We start from the raw sequence: 23,286 nt of genomic DNA, 5'->3' as shown, positions 1-23,286 counted from the left end.
TCAGCTCTGTATAAACATCTCACAGGGCCGGGCCTGGGGCGGAGCTTCTGGCGTGGCCGCGCCCCCAGCCACTCCGAGGCGTGGGGACCCCTGTGACTGTCCCACAACGCCCCTGTCCCCCCATGCCGCCCACGGCCCCACACTCATACCGACGGTCCCAGCCCCACACTCACACCCCCGCTCCCATCCCGCCTGTCCCAGCCCCACACTCTCAGGAGATGCGCGCAGGTTCCTCTCCCCGCCTTCGGGGGACACGCGTGGACCCCTCGTGTGAGCTGTCCCAGCCCGGCGTGTCCCCATGCTCGGGGCAGGGGGAACACACGGGGCGCTGCTGCTTCCCTCGGGCCCCAGGGCCGCGGCAGCCCCGGCCTTGCGCAATTCCCTCCACCTCTCTCCGGGGGAAGGGCAGAACGCTGCTTGGGGGCAACGGGCCAGGGTGGGAAATGGACCTTGAGTCCCATGGGTTCTTTGAGTCCCGTGGGTTCTTTGAATCCCATGGGTTCTTTAAATTCCACGGGTTCTTTGAATCCCATGGATTCTTTGAATCCCATGAGGGTCTTGTGGCTCCGGCCGTGACGGCCAACCGGCACCCCACAAACGCAGCACACGGGGGACAGCTGAGGCTGGGGTGTCCTGGAGCTGGGACACCGGTGCGGAGAGGGCCGGTGCCCTGTGTGGGGTGTGGGACCGCCAGCCCTGTGTCTGTGCAGCCCGGTGCCGAGCTGTCCCACACGGGACACATGCCGCGCTGGGCCCGCCCGTTCTCAGGGCTCACCGTGTGGGGCTGTGTGTGGATGGATGGCTGCCCGGCCTCGGAGGGCCGGCCCGGAGCACAGCGCCGCGTGTGTCCCCTGTGGGAGCCGGCCGTGTGGCAGAGTGTCGCTGTCGCTTTAAGAGCGGAGGGTGGCGGCCCGTTTAAGGCGGGGGGGCCGGCGGGGATCAGCTGCCCGCGCTCGGAGCGGGGCCGAGCCGACACGGTGGGGCCGCGCCGCGGGTGGGGTTCCCCGGTACCCCCATCCATCCATCCCCGCATCCCCGCCCGGGATCCCCCACACCCCCGGGGTCACCGTCCCCACCCGCCCCACTGCCTCTCTGTCCCCTCCCTGCCCTCGGGGGTGCCCCCGGTCCCTCTCCGCGGGTTGTTGGTGCCATTCCCCCGGGCTGAGCCTCCCCAGCGCAACCTGCCCGCGGGAAGCTCTGTTTTTTATCCTTTTTATTATTTTTAGCTTTAATTATAATTTCCAGTTTTACTATTCATTTTTACCCCCTCCTGGCCCCGCCCGGGGAGCGCGGGATGGGGCTCGGGGGGCAGCCCCCGCTCGGTGTCCCCGGGGAGCGCTGCCCGTGGTAGGTGTCCCCGGGGCTGTCCCCGCCAGGGACAGGGCACCATGGGGCAGGGACCCGCGGGGCTGCCCGCGGCGCTCAGCCTGCCCGGGGCGCTGCCAGCCCGGCCTCCGCTGCTGCTGGACGCGGGGCGCACGGTCCCTCCCGCCGGGGATGCTCTGAGCCACGCACGGAGCCTGGATGTAAGTCTGGGGATTTGGGGGGTGCACCGGGAGGGATTTGGGTGCTGCCGGGGTGGTGGGGTCCCGTCCCGTCCCTGCTGCCATGTCCTCACTATCGCAGCAGGGATCTCACCCGGATTTCCTCCGCTGCTGGTTTTCTCCTCCGAAAACCTCTCTGCTGCCAGGCCGGCGCCTTCCCATGGCCCGGGGTGGGTGTGGGCTGTGTGGGGACATGGATGGGGTGGGGACAAGGGTTTGCACCTCTGCTGGCCCTAGCACAGCCCTGCACCCACGCACGTGTAGCACAGGTGGGGAAACTGAGGCAGGGCTGACAGTGACCTGGCAAAGCGGCCCCATGGCAGTGCTTGGGGGGCAGTGTCCTCTCGGGGTGGGCAGTGTCCCCTCGGGGAGGGCAGTGTCCCCTCGGGGGGGTCCGGCCGAGCACCCTCCGCTGTGCTCCGCAGTGCTGGGAGGTTCGGGAGCACAACAGCTCCGAGTGGTGCCACTTCATCCGGAGCAACCCCGACTGCCGGCTCGACGGGGGCTTCCTCGACTACCTCGATGGGGTTTTTTGTGTCTTCCCGCCCCGGCTGCTGCCCCTGGCTGTCACCCTCTATGTAAGGACGGGAAAGGACGGTGGTGGGGATGCTGTGCTAGGGGGGTGTGTGGTGGGGACTGCACTGACCCCTCTCTGTGCCACTCCTGACCCCACAGGCTCTCTGGCTCCTGTACCTGTTCATCATCCTCGGTGTGACAGCTGAGAAGTTGTGAGTGGCCCTGCAGAGGAGGGGACTGTCCCCAGAGTGAGCAGGAGCCCCAAGTAACCCCATCACCTCTCTGTCTCCTTTTCTGCCCTTCCAGCTTCTGCCCCAATTTGTCAGCCATCTCCACCAACCTGAAGCTGTCCCACAATGTGGCAGTATCCTTGGCAAATCACAGGGCCCTCAGGCAGGAGGGACATGGGGACAGGGCAGGGGAGGTGGCCGTGACAGGGTCACTTTGTGTCCCCTTGGTGCCGTGCCAGGGGAAGCCCATTGGGAGGTTACAGTGGGACGAGTGGTCATGTGCTGGCACTGGACAGAGGTGCACAGACCCATGTCCCCACGGGGAGGAGGGCACCAGGTCTTTTCCTTGACGTCCCCTCTCCATGGTGTCACCTTCCTGGCCTTTGGGAACGGGGCCCCTGATGTCTTCAGTGCTGTGGTGGCTTTCTCTGACCCCCGGACAGCAGGGTTGGCCATCGGGGCCATCTTTGGTAAGGGAGCCCCAGTGCCATGTCCTCACAGGGGATATTTTGGGTTTGTGGGATGTTCCCCTGTCCCAGGAGAGCCCCCCTGTGTTGGCAGGTGCCGGTGTGTTTGTGACCACGGTGGTGGCCGGGGGCATCGCCCTGGTCAAGCCCTTCACGGCCGCCTCCAGGCCCTTCCTCAGGGACATCATCTTCTACATGGTGGCCGTCTTCCTCACCTTCGTGGTGCTCTACCTGGGCAGGATCAGGCTGGGAGAGGCTCTGGGTGAGCGCTGGGGGAGCTGGGCACTGTGGGAGCAGCCTGGGGGTGCCGTGAGCCCCCCATGACTCCCCCATCTCAGGTTACCTGGGGCTCTACGTGTTCTACGTGCTCACCGTGGTGCTCTGCACCTGGATCCACCGGCGGCAGCGCGGGGACGGGCTGGCCCCTCCCGGAGCCTGGGAGCCAGGTAAGGGCTGCCCAGCTGGGATGGGACCCCCGGGGTGCTGGGGTGCCCTTCCAGTGCCCCTGCTCTCTCCTCTTCCTCACAGAGATGCCGACAGATGTGGAAGAGCCGGAGCCCTCGAGCACAAACAGCGGGGACTATGGTATGTTGTTCTCTATGGGCTCAGGGCTGGCTCTGCTCCATCCTCGGGGGTCCCAGAGCGCCCCAGTGACTGAGCCCGTGGGGCAGGGGGAGCTCTCTGGGGACACGCAGGGAGCCCCCAGCCCGCTCAGCCCCGTGGCATCTCATAGGGGAGGAGTACCGGCCCCTGCTGCCCTCCCGGGAGAGCTCCCTGCGCATCCTGGCCTCGGCCCTCAGCCCCCTGGACTACCGCAAGTGGAGGAGGAAGCCCTGGTACTGGCGGCTCTTCAAGGCCTTCAGGGTGAGTGGGGAGCAGGAGGAGCCCCCCAAGGGGCATCCCCATCCCTGCTGGCCCCTGGGGCTCTGTCCCCCCGGGGCTTTGGGACAGGGGCAGTGGGGTTGGGAGCACCTCGCAGGGTGTGCCAGGTGGGTGTCCCTTGTGCCAGGTGCCCGTGGAGCTGGTGCTGCTGCTCACCGTTCCTGTTGTGGACCCCGACAAGGATGACCTGAACTGGAAGAGACCCCTCAACTGCCTGCACATCCTCACCAGCCCCCTGCTCTGCGTCCTCACCCTGAAGTCAGGCGCCTGTAAGAGCCTGGGGCGGTCCCAGCTTGCAAAAGGGACAGGACTGAGAGGCCACCAAAGCCCTGGGGACTGCAGGAGCCCATCAGAGCTGGCTTCCCATTGTGGGGAGGAGGGATGGACAGGGGAGAGCCAGGCTGTGTTTGCAGCTGGATACACCCACAAGCTGGGGGGCTTGAGGGCCTGGGGGGGAAATGGAGCAGGTCTGGCCTGGCCTGGGGAAACTGAGGCACGGAGGGGAGCAGCTCTGTGGGGGCATAGGGCAGAGGTGGCTGTAGCTGACAAAGCTTTACCTCCACCTCAAGCCTCTCTGTCCCTCCTGTCCCCACCATGTGCAGATGGGCTCTACCAGATCCAGGGCATCTTCCCAGTCTGGGCACTGGTCACACTGGTTGCCTCTGCCCTGGCCCTCATCATCTTCATCACCACGAGCAACGAGGAGCCACCCAAGTACCACTGTGTAAGGTGTTCCCCAGCCCTGGGCACCCACCAGGGACCAGCACAGCCTGCTCCAGAATGGGGCAGAGCAGGAAGCTGGAGCTCTCTCCCAGTTCCCAGTGCCCCAGGAGGTGTGCAGGGTCCTGTGGGATGCACACAGGCACCAGCTTGCTCCTTTTCTCGTCAGGTGTTTGCCTTCCTTGGGTTTTTGGCCAGTGCCATGTGGATCAACGCCGCGGCCACGGAGCTGGTGAACATCCTGCGCACCCTGGGCATCATCTTCCAGCTCAGCAACACCGTGCTGGGCCTCACACTGCTGGCCTGGGGCAACAGCATCGGGGGTGAGGGCTCTGCTGCTGCCAGTGCCCCCCTGGCACACGCTGGGGTGCCCCTGCCATGCCCAAGGTCTCCCTTTGTCCCTCCACAGACACCTTCTCCGACCTCACCATGGCCCGGCAGGGCTATCCACGCATGGCCTTCTCCGCCTGCTTCGGGGGCATCATCTTCAGTATCCTGTGTGTGCCAGGGCCAGGGTGCTGCCACGTGGGGCAGGAGCTGCCCAAGTTTCCCTGCCTACAGCCCAGGAGAGCCCCTTGTGCTGTGGGGTCCCTGCAGAGGAGCTGGGATCCATCCCGGAGTCCCTCCAACGCTGGCAAAGCCCGCGGTGTTCCCACAGTGCAAGGGGACAGTGAGGGGTTTGGGAGGGGCAGGGACACAGCCAGCAGCAACCCCCTGTGGGTACAGGACCCACAGCTGCCCCAGCCCGGCGGGAGTTTGGGCTGGAGCATGGCAGATTTGGGATTTTACAAAGGGAAAGAGGGAAGAGGGCTGTGCCTCGCTCAGGTGGGTTTTGGGTGAAGCCTCTCCTCGAGTGCTCAGGGTGGCATTCAGCACAGAGACAGAATGCCTCAGCCATGCAGGAAGGAGGAGGATGGGGGGCAGAGGCACGGGCTCAGTGCTGTGTGTCCATCCTGAACGTGCTGCAGACATCCTGGTCGGCGTGGGGCTGGGCTGCCTGCTGCAGATGACCAGCAGCCTGCCGCTGGTGAAGGTAAGGCCGCGGTGACACGGTGACACGGGCCAGGCTGGCAGCAGGAGCCGTTGTCACCGCAATCACGCTGCTGTCCCCACAGCTGGAGCCCGACAGCCCCCTGGTGTGGGTGCTGGCCGGGGCGCTGGGGCTGAGCCTGGTGTTCTCCTTGGTGACGGTGCCGGCGCAGTGCTTCCAGCTGGGACAGCCCTACGGCGTCTGCCTCATCGCCTCCTACCTGCTCTTCCTGTGCGTGGCCCTGCTCACCGAGTTCAGGGTCATCCATTTCTCCACCCCCTGAGCGGCTCCAGCCCCGGAGCTCGCTCTGCCTCCCACTGCAGCGGGGCCTGGCCGTGCCCTCCCTGTCCCTGCCAGGGGACAAGGGCACCTCCACCTCACCGTGCTGCTGGAGCTGCCAGCCAGCCCTGGGGCCCTGCTGTGCTCTGGGGAAGGAGCTCTCAGTGCCCACATCCTCTCATCTGTAATTTAGGGAACTCTGGGCAGGAGCAGCATCAAAACCTCAGCGCTGTCAGGGGGCAGAGCAGGAGCAAGGGCATGGGGAAGCTCCAGCTGGGGGGCACAGCAGGGGAGGTTCTGCTCCTGAGCTCACCTTCCCCTCCTCAGCTCCCTGCCATGCTCTGGGACAGAGCTGGGGCAGTTGAAAGTGGGTTTTGCCTCCTCAGCTTCACCTTCCCCTCCTCAGCTCCTTGCCACACTCTGGGACAGAGCTGGGGCAGCACAGGGTGGCACTGCCACAGCCCAGGCACACATCTGTCCTCAGGAAGGACTGTCCCTGTTGGCACTGTGGGCTGGAGCAGCAGACAGGGCACAGCCAGACAGGGTTAAGGGGACACAGTGCTCCAGGGACGCACTGGGTTTAGTGCAAGCAAAGCCTGAGGGAAAAACAAACACCAAACCAAGGGAGGTTGGTTTTTCCCCTGCTTTTTTTAGTAATGTTTTTCAACCTGAGTTTCAGATCCTACTTTTCTCCTCCTCCTGGGGTGGGCAGAGCTGTAGGAAAGGACTTGGAGGTTTCCACACACAGTGTTGACCTCTGGCAGGACTAGATTTAGGCACTGTAAAAAACTGCAATAAAAAAAACAAACACCAACACAAACCCAACCTTGACTTTTGCCTGCTGCAAGGGCCTTTGCTCCTGCTCTGCGCTGGTCTGACTCAGCCCTTAGTCAGCACAGAGCCTTTGGGATGAGGAGCCTGGGACACCCAGAGAGGTTTTTCCCAAGGGACTGGGGAAGTGGTTTCCAGTAGCCGATGTCCCAAGAGCAGTCACGTGCTGTCACACTGGGAACGGGGTCAGCACGGCTCAGCCCTGGGGATAGGCACTCCTGCAGGGCCCACAGTGCCCGGAGAATGGGGGGTGGGCTGGGGGTGCTGCTCCCAGCTGGAGAGGACACAGGACACAGGCTGGAAAGTAAATTATCACTCCACATTCCTGCCCCACAGAGAGGGGGTGTTGAGCAAACACCACAACTGTCAGACCTGCTTCCTCCTCCTTTCCTTCTGGGCCTGAGGAGCATTTCTCCTTTTTCTAACAGACACCAGCAGCTTTCACAAAAAATAACCTTCCCTGTGCCCACAGCCCTTGGCTCTGCCCTGACCGTGCTCTGGCAGCTGCTGGAATGATCCGGGACACAACACCCACTTCCTGCCACAAAAGCAACCCAAAGCCTGGCACACGTCCCAGACAGAGGTGCAGGGTCAAACACCCCTGCTGGCCTCAGCACTGCACCTTCAAAAACCCAGCTTTGAAAGAGTTATCTTGATGTTTAGGGGAAAAGCTGGCAGGGGGAAGGCAGAAGGGAAGGCAGGCTCTGTAATATCCTGGAACAGGAATGTGGAGCAGCTCGGTGAGGCATGCACGCAAAATATTCCCAACACAAGCACTTGCCACCAGAGAGGGCAGGCAGGCTCCTCTTCAAACACTGGAAATGCTCCAGCTTGGCCAACCCCATCTCTGGAATAACAGGGCAAGGAGGAAAGGAAGCCTTTACGAAGCCGAGGATGCTCTTTATTAGTGCGCCTGAAAAAAATCTAGAGAACATCTGACAGACACGTCCATAAAATCAGTTTTTTTATAAACAAAACGCCAGCATACAAAATCCTGCAGTGCTTCCTCCCGTGCTCCCTACAAAATGATTGTCTCCATTGTCAGTCTGTGTGTGGGGGGAGGGAGAGGAGGATAAATAGAAGGGGATGCCCCGTACTCGAACTTTGTTTCCTTCCAAAGTCATATGGAAGAAGCAAACTGCTGCTGCCCTCCTTGGTTATACAAAAATAATGAACACAGGGGGTGTGTGGGGGAGGATCAACACCTTGGAGGCAGCACCCTGACCCCAGCCCTCCAGGGAGCCCTTTATTGCATGATCAGCCCTCAGTGCCTTCCTCAGCACAGCTTAAAGCCACATCTCCTTTCACACCCAGAAAACAACACCCAAACTAAAAAAATAGTCACTGATAGCCCTGCCAGGAGAAATCAGCTGTAGGGGAATGTGGAGATTAACCACAGCCACATTTTTTTCCCCACTAACCTTCATAATGCTCATTCACCCTGGCCACAAGTTAAAGCACAATAAACACCATCCCCTGCAGCCCCAGGACTAATCTGGATAAACCTCCCGGGCTGCCACTCCACGCAGAGCAACTGCAAGAGCAACAACTGCTCTGCTCCTTCAATTGTGGTTTAATTTATGGTTTGGAAAACAGCCCTTTAAGGTCCTTCATGGGTCAGCTCAGAAGCAGTTTCATACCTGCAAGTATCCAGAAAGAAAACAAAGAGTTGCCGTGAGGCACCCGGGGAGTTTGGCAAGGGTTGGGAGCAGCCACTGGTGCGTGTGTGCTGCTCTCCCACTCCTTCCAAGTGCTCCCACTGTGCCATGGAGGGAGAGATTTCCAGAAGCAGCTCTGTCTTGCCTCCCCCTGAAAGTCTCACCCACCCAGAAATGCTCCTGAGCTGCCCAGGTGGGATCAGCCCTCTCCTGCTGTCCTCGTGCCACGAGGTGAGGCCACCAAGGACAGGCATGTGGGACAAGGGGATGGGGACACGCATCTCCCACGGCCTGGGGCGCTGGGAGAAGGGGGAAGCCTCCTCAGGAAGCTCCACTCTTAATCTGAACCTGAGGAAAGATCAAACAGCAAGAGGTGAGGAAACCTCCCAGCTGCCAGGGAGTGTCAGCACTCAGAACTTCCAGTGCTGACGGGGAAAAGAGGGACTTGGAGAGACAGGTTCAAAGGTGACACAACTGCCACCATTCCACAAACGTGGCAGAGCTGGGAAGGGATCCCTTCTCCCCCTTCCTCCTCATCCCTCAGCTCTCAGGTGCAGAAAAGCAGAGAGGTGAGAAGAATCCTTGACTTCCATGTTCCTCCTGCATCCACAACACAGGGGAACAGTTGAGCTCTTCAGTAGATCCTCCCAACACCTGACTGAGTTGAACTTTTCCAGCCTGAGAAACATTCCTGCAAGGGAGGAGCCCCACTCTGGGCTGGGAGTTGCTCAGCTGGAATGAGGACTGACCAGCAGGAGTGTGTGATTCCCCAGGAGCTCTGCTTAACCCAGAGCCAGGCAGAAAAAAGCCAGACTTGGAGCCACAAACCCCTCCACTCTTCTTCCCAGTTATTTATCCCAGCTAAGGACCTGACAGAGAGGTTTCACAGGGCAGGTGGCCAAGTGGCAGAGCCCCACAGCCATGTCACCCTCAGAACCCCCTCCCTGAGCAGGGACAGGAGCTCTGGCCTTTGCAGAGGTGACCCCAAGCCCAGGCAGTGCCACGGGCAGGGCTGACCAGCAGTGATGCAGAGACAGAGTTCCCAAAGCTCTGCCCTACCTATGGCCAGAGCATGATGAGGTGCTGGCCCTCAGTCCTGCCTCAGAACTACTTGGGGACAGCAAAATTCAGTAATCAGAGCTGGAGCTACTACAGAGCTGGAGCTACTGCTGGAGTGCATCTAGGAGTGCCAAAAGGGAGGGGGAGGGCAGGCTGCCCTTCCAAAAGGGCTGAGATTTCACACCACCTCCCCTTTCTTTGCATAAGGAAGGTGGAGCAGAAACAAAAACTCACTCCCTGATCTTTTGTCCCTAGGTTAATGGTACCCTTTGAGCAACAGGGATCTTCCGAAAGGGCCCAAGTTTTGCTGTTAAGCAGGTGACTTCAGCGAATTCCCTGCTGTTAATGGATTACACATCCCTTTCCCCAAGGTCTGTTAGTGCTAAGACAAGCAGGGGCAGCAGCTGGAGCCTGGGAAGGGGCTCAGAGGGACAAGGGCTCTGCTCTGCCCAGATGTGCATCACATCTGTATGCAGCAGCCTTCCCGCGAGCCCCCTGGGCCTCTGGCTTCTCAGCAACCACTGCTGGGGGCAAGGTTTGATCCCTACACTGGTACACTGACAGATCTATATACACCCTCCCAAAGTCCAGGCAGGCTGGGCAGGAACACTCTAGGTTATTGCATAGAAGGTGGCTGTGTTAGCTGGGCCTAAATGACAGTCTGGGAGCGCTGCCGGAGGCTCAGGGGCTTCAGGGAGCTGCTGGCAGCAGGTGCAGCCTCTTGCACTGGGGGCTGGCATTCCTCCTTCCTGGAGTGCTCCTCATACCATTCCTGCAGCAGGGGAGGAAACAGGCAGGGATTAGGATCACCCCAAAAGGGCAGAGCCTGCTGTCACTGCAGTTTTTCCAGGCACAGAGGGCTCTTCCCAAAGCCCTGGGTGCAGCCTAACCCTCTGGAACAGCCCAGCTAACTGCAGCATGCCTGTGGTGCATGCACCGAGACCAAGGGAACTTCCCACCCTCAGGATGTCCCTCGTGAACACCCAGGCCTTGAGGATGGCTGTCCCCATGATGTCTGGGACCAGCAGAGCAGCACCCAGGCTGTGCCAGGATGTCACATCCCTCAGGCACAGACCAAGCAGAACACACAGGGAGCTTCTCTGCAGGTGACCCAGCCCCATGGTAAATAATGTGCATTTTCCTTAGGGGGACTCAAGACTCATCCCCAATCTGTCTGCTCTGGGGACAAAGGACAGATTCAAATGGTTATAAGATTAATTTTTTCAGCACTAATCATTAGCCTATGACCTTCAATTGCCTTTGGCAGTGACCATGGCAGAAAGCTCCTGACCAAGGGTGGCACTGGCAGGAAGGTGCTGCTAAAACTCCAGGGAATCTGCCGATTTACCTGTCTCCCATCCTGCTCAGCCTGCAAACCAGGCAGGCCAGCCTGGCACAAGCCAGCCTTGCTTTCTGTGTCAGGCAGACACACACCTAAGCTCACACACAACCACATTCCAGAGGTTTAAGTGCTCTGTGCTCAGCAGCCAAGCCCTGGGCAGCACCAAACTGTGCTCACAGCCCCAGCAGAGACCTGGGGAGCCCAGGGCAGCTCAGCACAGCAGGAGTGCCTGTGCACACCCCCAGGGTGGTCACTGTCACACCTGCACCCACTGAGGAGCTCTGATGTGCCCTGTGGGGTAACAAACCCTGGGCTCAGAGAAAGCAGTGCCCAGTGCTTGAAAGGACAGGATGGGTTGTTATCCCAGGGAATGCTCTCACCACAGACCTGCTGGCAGCTCCAGCTCAGCCCCACATACCTGGATCTCCTCCTCATACATCTTCATACTCAGGTCACTCTTGGTCCTGGACCTGCGTCCCAGGAACACTGTGGACATTTGCTGGAGAGTTGGGGAAGGAGGAGGAAACACCAAAACAGACATTCATCAGTCACTGAGCAGCTGGATCTGGCCTGGAACTTCCTTCCTGTGGACACCCACCACCCACCGGTGAGCTCAGGCCACCCCAGGCTCCTTCTGCTGCCACCTGAGAGGCTGCAGCCCCTGTGCCATGGTGACACAGGGGTACCATGGCCATTGCTAAAACAACCACTCAGCTCCTCCCAGCTGCATGACACAACAGCTCTGAGACAAGAGCTCATCTTCCCAGTGTAGAATGTTTTAGAATGGAAGCAGAAGCAGTGCCATGGAGAATGGAAGGATCAGGAATTAATGCCATCATGCTGCTGCATAATGCTCCAGGACTGTCCCAGCCCCAGTGCTCTCTGATGGCACAGAGAGACAAGCAGGAGAACTATGAGAGAGTGGCTTCCTTAGAGAAAATATAAATATGCTTTCTTTCCAGTCAGCAGAGGCCAGGACAGCTCTTAGGGAAGTTTTCAGGCAACTTTGTCAGGCAACTTTGTCAAGGCTATTCAAGGAGCAGCTGCTGCTTTTCCAGAGCAGCAAAATTCTGTGATGCTGCAGTTCCTCCAGCAGCTCAGCCCTCAACACTACACAAGCAGGTGGATCTTCTCTCTCCACACAGACACAGTGGCCCTGGCACACCTCCCTCCCTGAAGGTGAGAACTCTCAGTGTTTCCTCTTACCCCATATTTGTCCATCTGCAACACAATCTTCTGCAGCTGAGCTGTTTCAGTGGCAGCTGAAGTCCTCTTGTACAGCTCAATTATGCCAATCACCTCCTCCTTGGAGATCTCCTTTTCCAGAACAATGCCATTATCTTCTGGAGAGGCAAGAAACAGAAAGAGGGGGGCAAAAAAGTCACCAAGATGAGCATTGCTTCAGCAGCTGCTATGATAACCTGGAAGGCAAAGCTAAAGCACACAGGGCCAAGCCAGAGCTCAGGTACAGTCTGTACCTGCTTCTGTGACTGGAACATGGATATGTTCAACCCCAACAAGGCAGGGAGAAAGTTAACTAGTGAGAAGGGCCAGCAAACCTTCTGACTCAAACTATTCTCATCAGGCTCCTTGGTATCTTAAAAGAAAATAAATCTTGTAGCTTTTTTGCTGGTCTGTAAGTTAAGAAATCAAATAATCACACAAGAATTTCTGCCTTTTGACCTTCACCTGCCTAAGAGAGCTTGGGAGCCCAGGGCTAACCAATGTCCTTCACTGCTCCCTTCAAACTGGGTGCAGGAAGGATCACAAGTGTTTCCCTAATTAGCAGCTCCTGGGCCACACAAATTTGATCTTCTGGCACCTAAAAACCCAGAGGGGTGGAGCTTTCACCTGAAGGAACAGCAGGAAAAGGGCTGTGAGCCATGAGTGTGGCTTTGGCACCTGAATTAGCAGGTCAGGAAGGGGCCTGCAGTTCCAGACCCCCCACTCAGGAGGAAAAGGACAGTGAGTGATGAGGGGGATGCAGAGCCCAGTCTCTGCCAGTTCCTACAGGGAAAGGCATGTCCAAAACCAGCACAGAGTCAGCAGCCTGAGCACAACCAGAAAATGTGGGAAGAACTGGACAGGCAGTGTTTGTTGCCCTCCAGGTCATGGCAAAAAGTGCTGCAAATCACCTTGGAGATACATCCTGCCACCAGTGAGGGCATTAGTGAGGAAGGGAAATTGGTTTAAAAAAATTATCAATCTTCCCTTCCTGCAAGATCCCTCATTGAGCTTCGCTACATCACTGCTGCAATGTTTCCTAGAAACCTTGCATGAAATGCACACGGACTTCCTATTTCAAAGAATTTGGCTGAAATGGCTCAAGTGGTTGAAGTTTGTACGTGTGTGTGCACAGATATATATAAAACCCACATAAATACACCCACCCATGCTTTTTGGGGAATTCTGGGGGGAGAGATGAGGGGCAGAGCAGAAAGACCAGACAGAAATATCACACAAAGAACAAGCTCGAGCAAAAGAACAACGAGCAACAGAATTAGCTCAGGATGTCAGGTTAAAAAAAAATAATAAAAGATCTGGTTTTTCCTGGCCAATTCCATTTACTCCTAGAGACATGAAGTACCAGGGAGAGAAGACACAAGGCTGCAGGTGAGCCAGGCCTCAGCTCTGACCTTCTGAATCCTGGTTCTTGCGAGTGTAGTTCATGCGGAACACAAAGGCGTCCAGGATGAAAGCCACGATGATGGTCATCACCACCATGGTCACTATGTAGAAGATCATGAAGTACAGACGGCTCCAGTGAGTGGTTTGGGATGTCACCCCTTCCTAAAGAGGACAGGGAAGAAGTGAGCAGGGCACAAAAGGAGGGAGAGGCAGCGTTAACTGCTTATCAAAGGCACAAAGCAGCATAAACACTCTGCCCCCAGGGACTGCTTGTGATATGCTCGGCGCCCCAAGAGATCCTTGCAGCTAAAAAGAGATGTACCTACAGGCAAACACACAGAACATCTACAGCTGGTGGCTTTGGACAGCAAGGTGACAAACTGGAGCACAGGGTGACTTCGTTTGTCCAGCCTGTGAAGCCTGAAACGTGCCCAGCAGCATGGCAGGGGCCAAATGCCTCCCAACAGTCAGAGCCAAAAGACACCAGGCAAGAAAGGCACCATGGGAGGAAAGCAGTGGTGCTGTGGAAGGTGGCAGCCTGTGCTGCCTGCATCACTCACCATGATGATGTACCAGTCGTTGACCACCGTCAGCTCAAACAGTGTCACTGCACACAAAAAGTAGAAAACACACACAGGGAATTGTTTTATCCATCCTGACCTGCTTTACAGAGATTTTTAGATAAAGTGTTTGACAGGCAAGACTGACACAAGCCAAGTTTGAATTAAGACAGCAAATCCAGAGAGAATGCAGACCCTCCTCACTGCAATTCCCTCAGACACACAGAACCTGCAGCATGGCTTCATCTCTGTTTCCTAAAGAAACCAGACCTGACTCCTCACCAGAGAGCATGGAGAGCTCTGAAATCTCAAGGAGATAAGCATTCTGCTCACACATTATGAAAAATGGAGAGCAATCAACACATTCAAATTATTCTTCATCAGAGGGTTTAAAGAGAGGCAACACTGCTGGTTCTTTAGAAGGGCAGTGACTTAATGCCCTCCTTGAACCCCTCTGGTCTGATCACCAGCCAGAACAGATCTGCTGCCTTCCAGCTGGCTCTGAGAGACCTCTGCTTACCCTGCAGAGCATCCTGGCACAGTCAGTCAGCTGGAGCTCCAGACAGAAAGGGCAGGATGTGAGTGAGGCGCATTAGCAGGACTGCCTGGGAGAGTCCCAGGCTCACATGAGCATTACAGAACCATCCAGCTCTGCAGGAACACAGGATAATCTTTTCTAGGGACAAAAGTGCCCTTACCAAAGCTGTTCAGAATGTTGTCAAAGTTGTTGAGATAGTAATAACCTTCCTCCACAACTGTTTTGTTGCCAACTGTGTGGTTCACCCAGCGGTAGGAATCTGCGACCGTGCTCGTGCTGGGTGGAGAAAACAGGACAAAGAATCAGCAGAGACTGGAAAATCAAGAAAAATCTAAAAAATTATAAACACCAGCCCCTCTAGAAGGTGGTAAGAAGAGTGGTAATTTCTACCTCTTGGGCAATATTTGTATTTGTCTTTTCCTCTGGAAGGAATCCTCTCCCCTTCACAGCACATGAGCACATGGAGTCTTTCTGATCATTCAGCAAATATTATACCAGAGAAACTGAGAGTTTGAGTTCCTTGGCTCACACCCTTCAAACTTGGCATTTCCAAGTGGTTTGCCATCATTAAAGATGAAAAGGGCACAGCATAACTCAGGACCAGGTGAATTTATGTTGGGTGAATTTGCTGCTGGACAAGCAACTCTGACATCATAGAAACAGAATGGTTCAGGTAGGAAAGGACCTTAAAGCTCCTCCAGTTCCACCCCTGCCATGGGCAGGGACAGCTTCCACCATCCCAGGTTGCTCCAAGCCCTGTCCAACCTGGCCTTGGATACTTTCATGCATGGGGCAAGAGAAATGAATTATCTCCTGGATTTTTGCCATGTGATGCCTTAGCTACAAAACCCCATTCAGCCCCAGGCAACTTCTCCACAGGGAAATGGAGCTGCCAGAGCTCCCTGCTGCTGGCTGAGCACCAGAAGCACTCTTGAGGGGGCTGGATTGAGGTACTCACTTGCAGCAGTTCGGGTAGACCACGCCAGCAAAGAACTCCATGCCAACGATGGCAAAGCAATAGTAGAAGATCAGCAGGGTTAACCCCAGGCTGGAGGCACAAACAGAAAGAGCACTGTGCTGCTGGAGAGTTGCTAAGGCAGGGAAACACAAAATGCTAGGCTGGTTGCTCTGAGAGGGATTTCCAAGGGATGGGAAGCAGCACTGGAAAGCCCAGCCCACCCTCCCTGCTGCTGGGGCTCTGCAGCTCTTGGCTGCTCTCATTCAGGGAGCCCTTGGACAAGGAGTTTGCCACTCTCTCACTGAGGAGAGAAACCAAAGAGCAGCCTGGATTCCCTGCCAGCCTGTCCTTTTCTGTTCAATAAACATCTCTCCACAGCTCCTTCACTAAAGAACACCACACACTGTGTGTGCCCTCTCCACATCCTTGCAGCAGGGACTGTGCCAAGAGCAGGGCTCTGCAGCCAGCTCAGGACTCCTGGCAGGGAGGCAGGGCTGAGGAGCAGCTCTCAAGCTCCCTCTGCCCCACCATTCCACAAAAATGCTCTCAGGGGCTCTGCTGAGGACAGGGAACAGCAGGGGCCAAGGGGGATTTGTGCCAATGCTCTTCCCACAGGGGCTTTGTCTTCCAGCAAGAGCTGGGATGGGGGAGAAAAACTAAAAATAACTCTTAGTTATCCTCCTACCACCAAAGCAGGGGGAGCCCAGGGTGCTGGAGTGTTGCTGCTCCAAGGAATTGGAAGATTGGAACACTCCACTGGTTCAGAAGAATCAGTAACTACCCACTGACAGATCAGGGTAGGTTGCACAGGTCCCTAGCCTGACCCCAAACCTTCAATCCCCTCTCGCCATCACCCCCAAATCCCTTCAGCAGGCTGGACAGTTCCCTGCCCTAACCCCAAACCTTCATTTCCCTCTCTGCCATCACCCCTAAATCCCTCCAGCAGGTTGCACAGGTCCCTGCCCTGACCCCAAACCTTCCCTGCCCTGTCCCTGCCCTCACCCCCAAATCCCTCCAGCAGGTTGCCAGGTCCCTAGAGTGACCCCAAACCTTCCCTGCCCTGTCCCTGCCCTCACCCCAGAGCAGAGGTGGTACCTGGCCATGCGAGGGAACAGCTCAAACATGGTGTCCAGCACGTTCCTGTAGCGTTTCTTCAGCTTGAACAGCCTGAAAGGAGAGGCCAGGAGTTACCCACACCCACAGCTCTCCTGGTGTGGGGGGAAAGAGCAAAAAGGAGAATCCCAGCCCTCTCTACCTCACAGGGCAATGACAGTGAAGTTTCCTGACTTTCCTAACTTGTTCAAGTGGTCTCTGCTCACCTCCCTGCTGTCCCATCTAAATGTTTATGACACATTCAATAGGACTGAGATTCTCAGGGAAAAAAAGTCTCGCTTTTTACATGGCATGATACATAAACAACTATTTAAAACTCCAAAAAATTGTAAGAACTTACACTAGACTCATGTACAGGGTCAGGATGCATTCCTGCTTCCCCCAGACACAAGCTTTTCTGTATTTCCCCCATGACCCAATAAAAATTGATGAAAGAAAACTACACTGTGCCTGCTAATTTAGGATTTGGCAACCCCATCAGCCTTTACAAACACAGCTGCCAAACAGGCTTTGGCAGGGGAGGAACAGCGAAAACATTATTTTTTTTTCCCCTCTTGAGTGTCATGAAGTGTTCTTAAAATCCTCACTGAAGAGCTAAATTACATCAGCTTGTTTTTAATGAAACATTTCACCTCAAATCCCTTCTCCCTGTGGCTCTGGAGGTGTTTGTGAGGGTAAGGGTACCTCGACATGAGAGGGTTAATCAGCCCTGAACTGCAGAGAGGTGACAGGCCATGGTCTTGCTCCAAGTGTGAGATGCAGTTGGAGCAGGGCAGTGCTTCACCCTAGAAAGCAGCATCCTTTGAAAACTGTAATTTCTGGCAATTCAATGGAAATTATTAAACTGGCTCAGACCATCTCACCCTGACAGAAAAGCTTTTCTCTGAACAGCATCAGACAATTTAGAGGAGGTGTAAGAACCCCACGAAGGCAGACACAGGATAATCTGCCCCCAGTAAATCCCTTGATCTCTATTAGGGATCGGCTTAAGCTCCAAAGCACGGGGTTTTCATATCCCATCCCAAGTTTTTGTTATCTCTCATTTTGATAACTCGGGCTAATCCCATTACCCCACGCAATTCCTGTTGGCCACGGTCACACTCCCACAGAGCAATCCTTGCCCTCTCCTGCTAAGGAGCTCAGTCCCCAGTGGGACTGATGCAAAACAAGCCCTGTTTTCTCCCACCTGCTCTCTGGAATCCCTCCCTTCCTTCCCAGCCTTTCCCAGCTCACCTCAGCAGCTGGAGGGGTCTCAGGACCACGATGAAGTAAAAGGGCTCCATGTCGAATGCCAGTGCCATGAGCCCCAAAAATGCAAACAGGGTGACTGAGAAGTCAAAGCTGGCAAGAAAAATGAAATCAAATTAATGAAAGAGCAATGATTTATCAGCAGACAAGAGGGGATGGTGCTGCTCCAGCCTAACAAGATGCACAAGGCCAGGGGCAGAAGGATTCTAACAGCTGGCTGATGGCCTCCTGTCTCCAGGCTTGGCTCAGGAGTTGGTGTTTCCAACCCAAAAAGGTGGATGTGCACTTACAGATTCCAGCCTGAGGACAGGTACTCCACAGGCCCCAGCCCAGTGGTCTTCAGGAGCAGCTCCACACCATAGACTGCAACACAAGAGCATCAGCAATGAGCAGCCTCACAGGAAAGGCCCATGGGAAGCCTTGCCCTCATGGATGTGTGGGGATTTTAAAGGATTTCTGTTAAACAGGGTTTTAACAGACCCCACCCAAGCTCCTCATTCTCAGTGAGGTGCCAAAGAGACTTTTCCCCTCTAAATCAGCACATTTCCCTGTGTTCATGGAGATTTCTCTCTGGAAGAGTCCACAAAACAATCCCTGCCAGGCACACCATTGTTCTGGATGGAGGCTCTACACCCATAACTTCAATTCCCTCCCCAGCTCCTCAGGAAATGACACAGCTCTGCTGGGAAGCATCAGCTTACTTGTGAGGAAGACTATGTAGCTCCAAGGGACATTCCTGGAGAAGAAATTCCCTCCTGCAAGACACAAGAACAGCTTTCTCAAATCCTCCCTTTTTTCCAATCCCCCAGCACCACAGTGGAGCATGAAGCTGTGATGTTTCCTACCTTGCAGCATGAAGGTTTCAACAAGAATCCAAATTCCATTCACAGCCACCACAGTGTCTGGAAAATAAAGGAAAAACCCCATAGCAAAACCACTCTTGGGTATCCATTTCTTAGGCCAACAAAAAGAATGCAATATAGGACAAGTGGCATTGGTTCCAAGTCAGTGAACAAAGGGAACTCATAAACTGTGAGTCTTCCTCCATGTCTTTCTCCAGGCCTTTAAGAGATGCAGTGCCTTTATGTTCAAAAAGAAGCAAAACTAAAATGTAAAAAAACCCCCAAATTACTGAGCAGGAACAATCACTTAGAAGCCAGCAGGTAGCAGCAGGAGGAAGCACTCTTCCTCCTCTAGAGGAGAGAAGCACAGATTCCCTGCCTCAGGCAGCTCAGCTGCCAAGCAATCCCTCCAGCAGTGAGGATGCTCACAGCTCCTTGAGAGCAAACAGAATGTGCCTCACTGGGGAGGCACTTCCTTATCCAGAATATTTCAGCTGTAAAATAAACCCCCCAAATTCTGGGAAAGCTGACCACCCACCCACCTAAACACAACCAGCCCCACAGCGGTGGTGTGCAGTGAGCCAGGGAGGCTCTCCAGAATGAGAGCTGAGAGCCCAGGCTGCTGGGACAACGCAGCAGCTCCCTCCCTCCCCACCAAAACTTGCCCATGAACCACAGCTCAGACCACACCAAGGTTGGGAAGGATGTTGAGATGCTTGAGTGCATGCAGAGGAGGCAGCAAGGCTGGTGAGGGGCTGGGAACACAAACCCTGTGAGGAACCCCTGAGGGAGCTGGGGGTGCTCAGCCTGGAGAAAAGGAGACTCAGGGGTGCCCTCATCACTCTGCACAGCTCCTGAAAGGTGCCTGTGCTCAGCTGGGGCTGGGCTCTGTCTGCAGCAGCACTGACACAGCCAGAGCACACAGCCTCGAGCTGCACCAAGGGAAATACAGGCTGGATATCAGGAAAACTTTTTTTCCAGAAAGGTGATAAAGTTTTGGAATGGCTGCCCAGGGAGGTGGTGGAGTCCCCATCCCTGGGTGTGTTTAACAAAGCCTGGATGTGGCACTGGGTGCCAGGGTTCAGTTGAGCTGTTGGGGCTGGGCTGGACTCGATGATCTTGGAGGTCCCTTCCAACTCAATCATCCTGTGAATTCTGTGACAGTTCCTCCAAATGCCTTGGAGGGCTGGCAGAGCCAGCACACCAGAGCCACACGAGCAAGGGAGCCAAGCAGATCATTCCTACTCACACATGGTGTACTGGAACACACGGGACTTCACCAGGATGTTGATGCCTGTGTGAAGGAAAGGATGACAAAACAAATGTTTACACCATCCTCCACACCACAGATCCCTCCCTCTTCTCCCTAGAGACATTTTCCATAGAAGCGAAACAGATCAGCAGATGATTAACTTCCACTTTTTGGGAACAAGTTTAAATATCCTTTAGAATTTTAGCAGCAATGAAGTCCTTATTCTTAGCCCTCAAGATGCCCTGTTTGGTCTCTAAGTGCTAATTCTGGCGTGGACAGAGGTAAATGCTCTGTGTTTGGAACAACAAGGAGGGTTGGGAGCATCATCAGAGCTCGGAGGGCGCCTGTGGCAGCTGTATTTGGATCAGGAACACACACCACCTCAGAAGAGCTGCAGGTTCTTAATTCTGAATGGTGACATCCAGCCAGGGAACTTGGGACACAGGGGGTAAATTGGCAAGACATGACTCTGATGGGGGTTTCAGGCATCTCTTCCCTTCCCAAACTGCTGTCCTTGACCTGAATGGGACCAGGCAGCCTAAGAGTTTTTGTGACAACCCAAATCCCACGCCACAGTCACTGCAGGAATATTTCCAGGACAGAAATCCTCCCTGGAGACTCTGAATCCAAATCTCTGGCCTCGGAGGCTCTGGATGCACATGGAGTTGGTTAGAAGGCCTTCCCTCAGGTGTTTGCCAGGGACACAAGAGCAAGGCCCTTCAGAGTGTCCTGTCTTTGTAAAGAATGCTGTTCCTGCCAGCTGAGCCCGTGCTGCCATGGACAGAGTGAGTTACCTTTGAAGATGAGGAAGGCAGTCCGTGGCAGGTCATCGAACCAGTGCTCGCGGTTCCGCTTGGCCTGGAAGCACAACAGCCTCGGTCAGCAGCAGCCAGAGCCACACCCAGGCACAAAATCAGGCCAGGGATGGAGACCCACCCTACCCCCAGCACTTCTCTCAGATTGCCTTTGTTTCTCACCCAGCTCCTCGCTAACCACTCCTTTTCTCTCCCTCCCACACACGGGTTCCCTCCTCTCCACCCAACAAACTCTTACCTTCCATTTTAAGCCAACAACTTCATAGAAATTGTAAAAATCCTTTAGACTGCAAAACAGAAAGAAACATCTGATCAGAGCCTTGAGGGTGAGCCGATCCTTAATTGTCCCTGTCAGACATCACCAGTGGAGAGTCCTGGAAGTCATTAACTCCTTATCAGAACTGCAGCCACAGCGGACAGGACTCAGCAGTGACCTCCTCCCAGCCTGGCCAAAGGTTCCTGATTGACAATAGCCAGAATCTCCTTTCTGTAATGCTTCAGCCTCAAGGGAAACTCTGACTCTGCTGAACCCCAGTGAGAGGAAAGACCTGAGGCTTAGATGCCAGCTCCAAGGGATGGAGATTGCACTGCTCTTCATGGAGTAGTCTTGGACTGGCTTAATTACTCGTACAGTCCTTTTCTAACATCCTTGCACATTTTCTTTTCAAGGTAAAAATGAAGTTTGAAAAAGGATATGAAAGCAAAGAAACTCATAGAACATGAGTGCCTGTCTAGGTGCCCAGGGTCAGGCCTGTAACAGCTTTTCTGTGTCTGGAAGTGAGGATGCTGAACTTCTCTGACTCTTACTGGTGACATTGGTGCCTAAATTCCACAACTCAGTCTTTCTCCCTGTGCCATTTTCAATACTTCTCTGTGGCACTTGACTTCAAGGAGAAGCATCAGCACGTTTCATAGGAGAGTCACTTGGAACCTGTCTGTGGCCAGAACAAAGGAAAAGGAAGAGAAGGTCTCCTGCTCTAATTCCCTCTACTCCTTTGCTGGCTGGAGTTAGCAGCACCCACCCCCACCAGAATGGCAATTCTCTGCCTCATAACACAGAGGATGGCAGCCCTGAAAGCACTAGCAGAACCAAATTTTAATTAACAAAACCCTGGGGGGGACAGCCAGCTGCTGGAAAAAGGCAAAAACTTGTTAAAAGCTGCGAGGCTGCACTGAGTGAGGAACTGCTCCAGGCAGGCTCCAGGGCTGCTCCCCAGCTCCTGCTCCCTCTGCTCTGCAGGGAAAAGGGAAGCAGCTCCTGCCTGGGAGTGCCAGCAGTGCTGTATCCACAAGAGGGCACGCAGGAACTCCAGCACCTCAGCTCTGAGGGTACCCACCCCTCCCAGCTCCCTAGAAAATCCCAACACTCATTCCATAAACCCAGGCATCCTCTCCAAAGCACAGCCCAGCTGCAGGGAGGGCAGCAAGCTCCCTGCTCTGGCTGCAGCAGTGTGCTGGTGATGTTGGAGGGTCCCCAGGATGAGGGAAGAGATGAGAATCTTGACTTCATCTCGCAGAAGGCTGATTTATTATTTTATTATATATATTATATTAAAAATGCTGTAGTAAAACTATACTAAAGAAAGAGAAAGGAGACATCAAAAGGCTGGCAAAGAATGATAAAATCTTGTGACTGACCAGAGCCTCAACACAGCTGGACCATGATTGTTCATCAAGTAAAAACAACCCACATGACGCCAATCAAAGATGCACCTGTTGGTAAACCACCTCCAGACCACACTCCACAGCCATCAGATTAATTATTATTTACATTTCTTTTCTGAGGCTTCTCAGGAGAAAAATCCTAGTGAAAGGATTCTCATGAAATATGTGAGTGACACAGCAGCAGGACCATCCTACCTGACTAAAGGGGTATTGCTCTGGTTCAGTGCTTTGAAGGTGAGATATCTCTCCCTGGCACACATCCGAGGCTTGTAGAACCGCAGCAGCCCTTCAAAGTGCTTGAAGGAAATTCCAGATGGCCTCTGGCAACAAAGGAACGCTGTCAGAAGCAGCAGCAGCAGGCAGGAATGAACAGAGCTCTTAATTCTCACTCTGGATTTGTTTTAAGCAGGATTTCATCCGTTATAACTGAGCCCCCAAAGCACCCTGAGCTATTACTTTAACACACCAAGCTCGTCCCAGGGCACAGAGATCAGAAAGTTTTTCTGGCAATGGGTCCCTTCAGCAAATGCAGAACTGTTCCCTGCTGCCCCATCACCTGAAAATTGTCCCAACCAGACACCCCAAGCAGAGTTCAACCCCTCTTCTTGGGAAATTAGCAGGCAGCCTAACAGATCCCATCATGGCACTTTTTTAAAGACCATCAGCTTTGTACACTAAACATGAACTAATCTACTAGAAGTGGGTTAGTTATTTTTGGGTCTTATTTCTCTTGCTGCTCCAACAAGTTAAGCAAGAACTCAACTTTCTCCCCACAGTGCTTGTCCCTGTTAAAAGCTGTTTTTAGGTGAATTCCTTCTGTTTCTGCACTGCTCACTTGTGCAGGATCTGGAAAATGGATTGTATTTTCAATTGTATGACCCATCCCTCCTCTCAGTAGTGATGCCTGGTAAGCCAAACAAGTCCTCAAGCGACCCAGACTGATTCAGAGAGAAATCAATGATCACATGCACTCCAGAACAAACCTCCCTCATTTCACCAAGGCATAACCTCACGCAGGGCTGAAATTCAGAGCACTCTGCTTTTTCTCCACTAACAGAAGTGAACATGAATGAAAAAACCACCAGCCCATGGTGAGCCTGATCACAATG

General features: G+C 54.8%; 2 protein-coding genes across 4 annotated transcripts in view; one reads left to right on the top strand and one right to left on the bottom strand.

The window, feature by feature from the left end:
• The window catches only part of TPCN1 (two pore segment channel 1), a 228,889-nt gene that overhangs the window by 179,725 nt on the left and 25,878 nt on the right, over positions 1-23,286 (bottom strand). For 2 of the 3 annotated variants that reach the window (XM_054289011.1, XM_054289012.1), the window contains exons 11-26: positions 22,373-22,497; positions 20,751-20,799; positions 20,492-20,555; positions 19,695-19,739; positions 18,449-18,505; positions 18,305-18,358; positions 17,894-17,966; positions 17,589-17,696; positions 16,338-16,409; positions 15,243-15,332; positions 14,445-14,560; positions 13,747-13,793; positions 13,195-13,348; positions 11,765-11,901; positions 10,977-11,057; positions 7,383-9,988 (exon numbers count right to left, since the gene is read on the bottom strand). In XM_054289011.1, the coding sequence (XP_054144986.1) occupies positions 9,866-9,988; positions 10,977-11,057; positions 11,765-11,901; positions 13,195-13,348; positions 13,747-13,793; positions 14,445-14,560; positions 15,243-15,332; positions 16,338-16,409; positions 17,589-17,696; positions 17,894-17,966; positions 18,305-18,358; positions 18,449-18,505; positions 19,695-19,739; positions 20,492-20,555; positions 20,751-20,799; positions 22,373-22,497 (1,395 nt within the window). In that variant the 3' untranslated portion in view covers positions 7,383-9,865. Of the gene's footprint in view, positions 1-7,382; positions 9,989-10,976; positions 11,058-11,764; positions 11,902-13,194; positions 13,349-13,746; positions 13,794-14,444; positions 14,561-15,242; positions 15,333-16,337; positions 16,410-17,588; positions 17,697-17,893; positions 17,967-18,304; positions 18,359-18,448; positions 18,506-19,694; positions 19,740-20,491; positions 20,556-20,750; positions 20,800-22,372; positions 22,498-23,286 lie in introns of those variants that run through there. The other variant, XR_008483854.1, reaches the window with a different exon arrangement.
• Positions 1,021-6,594, top strand: SLC8B1 (solute carrier family 8 member B1). The gene is made up of 15 exons (XM_054289017.1): positions 1,021-1,526; positions 1,970-2,122; positions 2,220-2,272; positions 2,367-2,424; positions 2,628-2,760; positions 2,852-3,019; positions 3,096-3,203; positions 3,286-3,342; positions 3,491-3,621; positions 3,767-3,908; positions 4,242-4,363; positions 4,529-4,682; positions 4,769-4,849; positions 5,328-5,392; positions 5,475-6,594. Exons 1-15 carry the CDS (start codon positions 1,389-1,391, stop codon positions 5,670-5,672), a joined length of 1,761 nt encoding a protein of 586 aa, XP_054144992.1. The 5' UTR covers positions 1,021-1,388; the 3' UTR covers positions 5,673-6,594.

Source organism: Melozone crissalis, unplaced genomic scaffold (genome assembly GCF_028551555.1).
Source record: "Melozone crissalis strain CALT ecotype California unplaced genomic scaffold, PUWL_Pcris_2 ptg000063l_1, whole genome shotgun sequence".
Taxonomy (NCBI): domain Eukaryota; kingdom Metazoa; phylum Chordata; class Aves; order Passeriformes; family Passerellidae; genus Melozone; species Melozone crissalis.
Note: the sequence above shows the minus strand (reverse complement) of the source record. Positions and strands in the feature narration are given on the sequence as shown.

Bases quoted from the DNA above. Each gene is read 5' to 3' on its own strand.
- SLC8B1 (XM_054289017.1), top strand. From the start codon at position 1,389: ATGGGGCAGGGACCCGCGGGGCTGCCCGCGGCGCTCAGCCTGCCCGGG. The intron at 1,527-1,969 runs GTAAGTCTGGGG...TGTGCTCCGCAG, and splicing joins GCCACGCACGGAGCCTGGAT to TGCTGGGAGGTTCGGGAGCA. The intron at 4,850-5,327 runs GTATCCTGTGTG...AACGTGCTGCAG, and splicing joins CTTCGGGGGCATCATCTTCA to ACATCCTGGTCGGCGTGGGG.